A 9,580-nucleotide genomic window follows, 5' to 3' on the forward strand; every position below is an offset into this window, starting at 1 on the left:
CGGTAGTGCTGCCGTGAGGTACAGGCGGTCTCGTTGTCTTGAGGTCAGGAGGTATCTTCTGCATCCGGAGCTCCTCAGAGTGCAGCCCCCTGGGAAGTGGGTGTGATGCTGGGGGTACCAAATGCCGTCATTTTCTCCTCTCCCGATGTAAAGGAGGCGACGTCGGCCGAGTTGCCATGTCTGCGGAAACATCCTGACTCTGCACAAGGTTATTAAGCAGCACACTTGCGGAGGCCTTTCTTCTAAATGCGTTCAAGACTTGGTTTCTTTAAACTTAACTGGGCTTACGCTTCTGCAAAGGGGGTCGATTCATGTGACAAGTGCTATGCTTTGCTCAGTTAGAAACTGGGGGTGGGTTTTCACTGAACTCCAGAGAGGTCTCCAGGGAAGGGGGAGTTACGGGGCTGTAGCCAGCTGTATTGGGGTAAGAGCACACTGAACTGGCTGTGTGAAAACCTGCCTGCTTGGCATTACCCGCAAATAGCTGAGCCTCTGGCCTGCAGCTCTGCCTTTGCGTTGCTTAGGCAGTTGTGCGTGATGGTGTTCCGTATTCATAAATTCTACAACTGCGAAAGAACAAGACAAAATGAGTTAGCCAGGCACAAAAATACAAAAATATATATAAACTTACATATATAATATACAAAAAGGGCAAATTAACTTCTTCAGAAGTGCTGCTATGAAACATTTTGAAGTACTAGTGAAAGGAAAAAAAGAAAAGTCAAGAACCATCATTGTTCCACCTTGTTTTCCTGTTTACGGTAACTGCCAATGTGCACCTTTAAAGTGCCAGAAATACATAAAATAAACTGTACTGTGGCAACTTGCAGCATGAAATGAGAGAATAGGGGATGGGAATAGATGCAAACACTCCCCCAGCTCTCTTGATTGCTGCTGTTGTGACTCAGGCAGGGAGCCAGCAAGTGCACAGTGAGAGGTGAAAATGGTGATGGATTTAGTGCCCTTCAACGGACAGCAGCATCAAAATATCATGTCATGATGGTAGTTCCTGAGCTCATTGGTTTCCATCTGGTTTGGGTGTGGCTTCTCTGATCTGTAGTCCCAATGCCGATTGCAGCAGGGCAACCTTTCAGCTAGGTGAATGTGCTTTGTTTTAAGGAAAAGGATGCTAACGTATCAAAGAGCTCAGTCTTCGAAAGGACAGCAGAGCCAACTGCAAAACGGAACTCGTGACTGCGTTTTTGAGCAGACCTCCCTCTCTCTTGCTGGTTGGGAAGCCTGGCTGGGTGTGCTCGCAGTGGAAATGCTGACGTACCTGAGCATCTGTCACTGGATTCCAAGCGTGCCATTTCCTCTGCTCCCAGAACAATGAGGAAAGTGAGAGGAAATCCGAACAAACTCTCTGCGTGACAGGGAAAGGAGAGGAAACCTGAAACAATTCACTGGGCAGCAGTGGAAATGAAACTGCTGCATCCCGCTGTGCTCAGGAGCAATGATTTTAAAATAAATAAAAAAACCTGAAACAAAAAACCAAGAAACATCCAATGTAGATGCTAGTTATGACCATATGTTTCAAAAATTACAGCAGTCTGAGCCATGAGCTCACTATATATCGTTAGTGCTGAAGGTTAAGCCTGGCCAGTACTTAGACATGAACCCGTGTAAGGGTCACTGGGATGCCTCAGGAAATAGAGTCAGGCATGTGACGGGAAGTCACTGCTTGTGATTCTTTGTTGAATGCATTGCCCATATAATACGGTAGGTGCTGTTTTGGTGGGGAGCAGGGTGGAGCAATTCTATTCTGGTGAAATTCCAGTTTGGCTAAATCCCTTTTGTCAGTAGATGTATTTGAATAAAAGTTCCCTCCTGTCCTAAACTGCTGCTGGGCAGCACTTGCTTCTAAATGGTGATTCCCTTTTTGTGCTTTTCAGCACAGGACACTGCAGATTATGCTGGATTTAGAAATTTTCACTCCAGGGCTTTTAGACTTGGCTTTTGACCAAATATGTTCCTAGCCCTACTGCATGTTACAAGCTCAGTCTTCCTTAAGGGGTTCAGGGTGGGAGCATCCACAGCAGATGAATTTTGGTGCAGGTATAATGCCAACTGTTTCACAAGGGATACATAACAAGACAAGATGGACAGTATGTATAGTAGGTCACAGTTAATGGTAAATGGTCCTGTCTACCCACTGGGATGCCCAGAGAGGGGCTATTGGGATATCCTGACTCCCTGACTATACTCAGACTCCTTTGTCACAGACACCTTTAATTATGCTTTCAAAACATACTATGGGACTTTGTGTTAAAATTATGTTTGCACTCCTGGTTCACCATTGAATCATTCCTCCCTGCAGCGATTTCAATAAAAGGCGAGTAAAAATGGCATCAGGAGGCCAGGCTTCATAACTGCCAGCCCTGGCTAATCATGACATCACAGACGTACCCTTCCCCCCGCTGCCACCCCAGCTACCAAAGGAAGGCTTCAACCAACACATCTACTCATTTGAAGGGTAAATGACATAACTACTAGTAAAAAAACTGCTTACCAAAGTCACTTTCCCCAAATGTTGCTTGTGACTCTCAGGGAGTCACAATATTGGAACTAAGCCAATACTGGAGTAGGTGCGCCCCTGTCCCAGCCCAGGTTGCTTGCTTCACGTGCTTTCTTGGTACCAGCTCTGGTGCTCATCTGACGCAGTAGTGAGCTGTTCCAGGGAGCAAAAGGAGTAGGAAATGAATCTTACCCCCAAATATGGTAGATTTCTACCAACACAGCTCCCAAAGCTGGCTCCCCAGGGTATCACATAAGATCCAGTGCTGACTGCATGGGAGGAGACAGGAAGGCATGCCCAGAGCTGGGTGAGGAGGATCCAACCACCTCCTGCCCTGACTGCTAGCTGCTAGATCAAGTGTAGCTGAGGTGTGAGGGCGCAGACTTAGATTCACAGGACCACCTGGTTTAGAAGATGTCCAAGAGCACTGGATGGGTTTTGGAGCAAACAAAGTCATGCAGCTCCTCTGTCTTGTGTAGGATTACAGATCTTCCAGCCTGTGGGCCCCACGCACTGCCTGAGCCTCCCTTTGCATTCCTAGCAAACAAACCCGGAGAGGGAAGTGGCTGAGACCTGGCCAGGAGAGCGTGGTACCTTGGGCACACAGCACACTCGCACAGCAGCGCTGTGCAACAACCCAAATCCTGACCTTGAGTGAAGGGTTGATCTAGGGAAAAACAGAACAGAAGCAGGATTTTTTTTGCCTCTGTGGCTGAGAATGGAAGCAGAAGTTTCTAATTTGTCCCAGCTGCTGAAACAGTGGCTGTGATTGCAGTGCAGGACTGTGCTGAGCAGAACAAACCAGCCCTCGTGAAGCTCTAAGCTATAAAATTCAGATCCTCCTGCCAGTCAGATTCATCCATTCAGAGCTGTTGTTTTTCCTATGTTGTTCTCTGTGTATGGACATGTGGACAAAGCTGCACTACTAGAAAACTGAGGAGGAGGTAGGAGAACTATATAAGTTATATAATTTTCTCTGTGATGATAAAACCAGCCATCTCAGAAGTATGGTGAAGTCATAAGTGATCTGGTAGGGTTAGCTGGTGATATGCTGGATTACTAAGAAAAATTTGGCATCGTGCCTGCCGTTGCATAATGTGTTCACTATGGAGGTCACACTCCAAAAACACACTTACATCCTCACACATGCATCTCAGTGTTTGCATGTCAGAGATCAGCATCCACAGTGTACATGGGCTAATTTGCACACCAGGGTATGCACTCACACAGGCATAAATGCATACACTCATACACAAATGCCAGCTGTGTGACAACAAGCTGATGACCTCACTTTTCATTCTCCCCTTTTGAACACGTCCAGCTGCTCCTATCAATTCCCTGGCTCCAGTGCCTGGAGCATGGAATCGAGCAGGGTGAGCCAGGGGGCAGGAATGTGGTCATATGCAGGTGTGCAGAGAGACACTGACACAAAAGTGCTTCATATTCATTTAATTGAACCAGCAGTGTACTTTTCATTTCTGGCAAACAAGCATGGGCATTACAGGCATCTGAGTCACACTCTGAGGGACCAAAGCTTTTGTTCTTCTTTGTAAGAAACAAATGTTAATGTCATGAGAGGAAGACACAAAAAGGACAAGGATTCAAGGTTTGTGAGATGTAGCGTTGCCCTTCCTAAGAGTTTGCTCAGTATTAGAGTGGGTTTTCTGATCATTTTGATTCATGCATCTGCAGGGAAGTTTCCCTTATCCACTGGGGCCTACTTGTGGAGATGGAATTATCCCTGCATTAACTCCTCTAGTTGTCTCAAGCTGGTTTCCGGTGTCTCTTCCTTGTACCTCTTCAAGGTACTGACATGATCCCCATCATCACAGTACTTGAGCACTTTGCAATATTTGCCTCAGAAACATCCTTGTGAGGTAGGGAAGTGCTACTATCCTCATTTTTAGACAGAGAACTGAGGCACTGAGGGATCAAAAATCACAAAGGACATATTTAGCAGAACAGTCACTTGAAACAGTGTCCCAGTCCTTCTTCCTGCTTTGTAAGTGCTCTGCCATTGAATCATCCTACTCCTCTGCACCCCTCTTGAATATTAGTACCAGTATATATATTGCTAACATTAAGCTTGCCCCGGGAAGCATTGCTAGGAGTACGTGTAGCTCTCCATGAGTGCTGCCTCCACCCTCACAGACAAACCACTGTGGGTCTCACAGGCTGCTTGGCTGCACAGAGAGCGGCACCTCCACCTCTCAGATATGCTCCCATCACAGCTGGGCTCCAGCTCAAACCAGTAACACCAACCTGCACTTCCCTCCACGCTGCAAGAGTTACAACTGCTTTCTTCCACCAGTCCCCTGAGGCAGGCTCTGGTCCCAGGGTCACTGACCTATCCTTCCCCCTGTTTTGGTTCCTAAGATCTGTCACTGGTTGACCGTGTTTCACCTATTTTATAACTACCAGCATTCAAGCCATGCTTTCCTTTTCCTTCAGGGACTTGCCCTCCCTCACAGCCAAAGAACAGGTGACTTGCTCTTACATGCCACAGACTTGCTTTGCCTCTAAGAACAGCTGCTTTCCTTTGGAGCAGAGGCCTCCTTTAAAAAAAAAAAAAAAAACAACAAACCATATATACAATATCAAAACCTTGAAATAATCCTATGTAAATAAATAGAACACAAACATCACAGTTCTCAGCCTGGAGAGGTTTCTTCAAATGGGACAACAATTTCTGGCCCCCCTATTTCACCCTGGGATGATGAGCCATCCATATAGTCTGTCATATCTGGAACTGCTTCCTTCAACAGCCTTTCCAGATGTACCTTGGTAACAGGACTGTACTCTACTGGAAATTGGCAGCTGCTGGCTTTTTGAGGGTACACCAGCCCTTTTACCACTCATTGATTCATAAGTTATTTACAATCCAGGGTCAGTCAGCACCACAACTGCAGGAATTTCATCAGCCTCCTGACCTGCTTCTTTTTGCTGCCTTGGGGAAGCAGAGCCAGGGAGATGGCTGGGGAAACATGGGTCTGAGGAATGGCCACCTACCCCTGCCTGCAGGCTCTGGGATCTGCTGCTGTGTACCTGATAGTCCACGTGTCCATCATAATCTCCAGCCTGAATCACGTGGCTGCTGTGAGGTGGCAGGGTGTGTGTGTGTGTAAGCTTTAGCTTCCTATTATGAAGGAGTTTGTGTTCAGATATAAATAAGGCACAGGAGAGATGTGCACACCTGTGTGGATGAGCATGACCAATATTAAAATAGCAACAGGTAGCAGTGCTAATGGTGGCAATTAATAATGTAATGTCTTCAAGCTGGTTTTAATTATGGAGCAAACACTGTTTCAGCTGGATGGTCTTAGGCTCTCAGCAGTGGTTTTAGCACCCAAGTTGAGTCTCCTTATGTGTGGGGAAAGCTCTGTCCTGGACTCAAGAAGTTCACAGACTTCATCCATCGCCCTGGTGCAGGTCTCAAGGTTGGCAGCCAGCTTCTGGATTTTGGCCTTCAGCACGGCCTGGCTCACCTTTGTGACCTCCTTTGTGTACTCTGGCACAAGGAAACTGTGGGAGCCGCAGAAGACCATGAAGCAGATGGAGTTGTACAGCGAGATGGAGGCCCTCTTCTCCGACTGGCGCAGTGTGGGGTCCCCGGGGCCCTGCCCCCGGCGGAGGAACTCCAGGCAGCCAAGGATTTCCCTCATCTGTTTCCGACAAGTCGTTGCGATTTCCTGCACCTTCCTCACCTCCCGGGAATTGCAGAGCACTAAGGAGAGATCGGAGGTGATGCTGACGGCCCCCCCAGCAGTGGCCAGGCCCAGACCCACAGCCGAAGCCAGGAGAGAGGCTCCCAGTGTTGCCGGGCTCAGGGACAGCCCCACGATGGCTGTGACTGCTCCTGCAGCAGTCAGGGTGCTCCCACTGACATTGGCAATCAGGGACCTTTTGCGGAGCTTGTTGAGTTTACGAGCCGCCTTGTGAAGGTGAGCAATTTGGCCACGCAGCCTCCGTCTCTGATCCAGCAGCGCTATGTGGAAGTGGTGTGTGGGGTCTGGTGTTTGGGGAAAGGCAGCACCGTTTCTCTCCATGGCCTCTGTCCAGAAACAGAAAAACCTGCTTTGGGATTTATGTTAAAAAAACCCATGAGATATGCTCAGCCTGGACCACCATTTCAGGGGTGGCATCCAGCCAATTTTTTTTTTGCTTCACCCAGCAACATGAAAGGTTTGCTGTCCGCACACACGTACACACTCACGTACACACACACACATGCACGTACACACATGTACATTTAATTACCATATTCCACTGTAACTTTCAGATAGAGGAACTTTTAAATGTTTTTCTTGTTCCCTGAGAAGACTAACATATCTTAAGGGCAGGGGTGAGAGGTGCAGTTGTTATCTCTGTGAAGACACAAAACGTCTCTTCCAACCCTGGGGACACAAATTCCCTTGAGATTAAGTGATTTAGTGCCCAGAGTAGTAATGCTGTCAGAATGAATTTGTTGTCCCCACGATGGGATTCAGAGGATCTGCAATATTTAAGGGCATCTTTCACAAGAAAGGCAAGGCTCTGAGGAGGTGAAAGCCACCCATCCCAGCTTGCTATTTAGGGGTCATTTCCCATTAAAGGAGGACAGAGGGAAGCTGCTGAGGGGAGTCAAGGTCTGGTTTTTCCATCTATGAGGTGAGAAGCTCATTGATGTCTCAGACGGGTATTGTGAACATCCTTCCTTTCTGTATGCCTAAGCAACTCAAGGTCCTGCAGCATTTTTTTCCTATTGTAACCTGGCGTCAGGGTCTGGACAAAGATGGGAACCATTGTTCTGTGGTGCTTAGTCCAACCTGTGGTGGTGGATCCCCAGCGACAGTGGCAGGGAGGCCTATGGACCTTGTTTGAAAGGTTCATGAAGGACACATCAGAAAAGTGAGCCCACTTTAAGTGTGCACTCCCTTGGGGATGGGGAAAGAGGGGAAATATAGAGGTCTGTGAATAGAAAAGGCTTGAAAGCTGCTGGCTGTGGCAACCTTCCCTGGCAAGATAGCAGGAGAGTGTCTTCCTTTCTAGAGGGTGAATCTTTAGGGTTTCGGTGCTAGGTGATCTCTTGTTGCTCTCTGTTCTTTGTCACAAGGGTAGAAAGAAATGTTCCGATAAGCATTTGCAGGTTGCTCTAGGGCTGCAAAGTGTTTTACAAAGGAAGCCAGCATCCTTAACCTTGCTTACATCTAGGGCAACTGAGGCAAAGGAGGCAACAGGAATGATGTAGCATCACAAGTTGTCTGGTGGGAGCAGAGCTTTTGTGCTCCGCAACACTACACCATGCACAAGGCTGCACTGCCTCTGCACCTAGCAAGGACTAGCCATAGAGCTAAGAAGCTCTTTGCAGTCCATAATGCCCTCATAGCCAAAAGAAGTCTCTGTAGCAGAAAGACCCTGTCCCAGAGCGAACTAAGCAAAACTATTCATTGCTGCAGCCACCTTTTCTCTTCTAAGTCTTCTGTACTGTGTGAACTGGAGGTGTCTGGTCCTTCACATGGGCACGCTATATAGTTAGGATCCTTGGGACTTTCATTCTGCAGAATTCTTGTGTTTCAGAAGGAGGAAACCTCCTACTATAAAAAGCCTTTCCATCCTGAAGTGTGTAAGTAAATAATTCTCACTGCAATTTTTTCCCCTTCTACTTGTCCTAATCCATCTCACACTGAATCCTTTAGGACCTCCCCCTATGCCCTTCAGAACAATGACCCCAGTCTCCCTTGGTATCATTGGGCCATTTGAGCCACTTAGTACATTGTGCTTTTCTTAGCTGGAGGCAGTGTCCTTTTATTTTTTACACTGTAGTCAGAGATGAAGCTAAAAGCACAAGGACTAACACTAGGCTAAATGGATACTGGCATTGAAATGAACAATGAGCATGTCATCAATAACTTAATAACAGATCAATATGACGATCATTAAATATATCGATTCCTGTGGCCTTTTAACAATTTGTTCTGCAGATTTTCTTGCTGAGAACAATCTCAGGTAATAACAGCAGCCATCTCACTGCAGTTAGTAGAACAGTCATTCAATATATAGCATAAGCCATACAGTGAAGCATGTCTTTTGAATACACTGATTTATGCCAGCATAAAGGAAAACAAAACCAACTCCTGCTCTTACAGAAAAATCTCCCCAACAATAAAGGTATACATTAGTCCAAAATCTGCAAATACTTTCCTAATACAGTACTCAGAGAGACTCCAAAAAAATACTGGTTCAAACTTACCTTTAGTTTCCAGCCGACCTCCGCAAAGACAAATTTTGATCTGTTTCTGGAGGAGACCAATTTATAGCTCCTGTGGACCAATTGCTGCAATGGGAATGCTTTGCCTCATACTGGGAGTTTGCCATTTCCTGCTCTCCCTTGTGCAGAAGGATGTGACACACTGGAAAGTGACCTGTGGGACAGCGAGCACACATCATGTTCAGGAAACGATCCCTGCGAATGAACATTGTGTGTTCGCTTTTCCTGAAGTGTAGGGGGGGAAAAAAATTAAAAAAATCTCAGCCTATTCCTGGTGCTGAGCTAGTGCAGTCATTCCCCCCAGGGAACAGTTGCCTTTCCTTTCCCTGAAATAGTAACTGACTTTACTCTGTGCTGGAGCCGCTAATTGCTTGATGACTGAAGTTTCCCCCCACCACACATCTAGACCCACTGGAGTATCAGCCAGCCAGCTACTTCATTCAAAGCTAGTGTACTTTTAAAATCCCAGCTGTTTGGGACAATCGTGTGTTTAACTGGCTGGAGCACAGCGGTGCTGTGTGAGAGCTGGAGTGGTGCTCTACTCCATAAAAGGGAAGCAGCTCCACAGCAAGATGGTTGCTCTGAATTCCCATCCCTTCTCCTGAGTAGATAAAACCATGCAGCATCTTGCAAAAGGAGTGATCTCCCTGTGGTTTTGCTGTTTCCTAACCATGGACACCATGATGGTTGAGAAACAACCATGTTGTTTCCCTAAGGTGCCTGCCCAGCAATCAATGATCAGAAAGAAAGAGTCATTGGGATTCCCTCTTTTGCCTTGCCTGGCAGTTGTGCCCACATACAGATGTGGCCAGAGGGAG

The 9,580-nt window shown here is 47.0% G+C and overlaps 2 protein-coding genes across 2 annotated transcripts in view; both read right to left on the reverse strand.

The window, feature by feature from the left end:
• Positions 1-1,310, reverse strand: part of DDX47 (DEAD (Asp-Glu-Ala-Asp) box polypeptide 47) — a 9,633-nt gene extending 8,323 nt beyond the window's left edge. Inside the window, exons 1-2 of the mRNA XM_009322910.1 lie at positions 1,277-1,310; positions 475-566 (exon numbers count right to left, since the gene is read on the reverse strand). Of these exons, the coding sequence (XP_009321185.1) occupies positions 475-566; positions 1,277-1,310 (126 nt within the window). The remainder of the gene's footprint in view (positions 1-474; positions 567-1,276) is intronic.
• Positions 1,311-3,949: 2,639 nt separating this feature from the next.
• APOLD1 (apolipoprotein L domain containing 1) lies at positions 3,950-8,831 on the reverse strand. The gene is made up of 2 exons (XM_009322234.1): positions 8,745-8,831; positions 3,950-6,566 (listed from the first exon to the last, which is right to left on the reverse strand). The coding sequence occupies exon 2, from the start codon at positions 6,559-6,561 to the stop codon at positions 5,821-5,823; it is 741 nt and encodes a 246-aa protein (XP_009320509.1). The 5' UTR covers positions 6,562-6,566; positions 8,745-8,831; the 3' UTR covers positions 3,950-5,820.
• Positions 8,832-9,580: the final 749 nt, after the last annotated feature.

The sequence above is a fragment of the Pygoscelis adeliae genome, unplaced genomic scaffold (assembly GCF_000699105.1).
Source record: "Pygoscelis adeliae isolate BGI_AS28 unplaced genomic scaffold, ASM69910v1 Scaffold60, whole genome shotgun sequence".
In the NCBI taxonomy this organism is placed as follows: Eukaryota; Metazoa; Chordata; class Aves; order Sphenisciformes; family Spheniscidae; genus Pygoscelis; species Pygoscelis adeliae.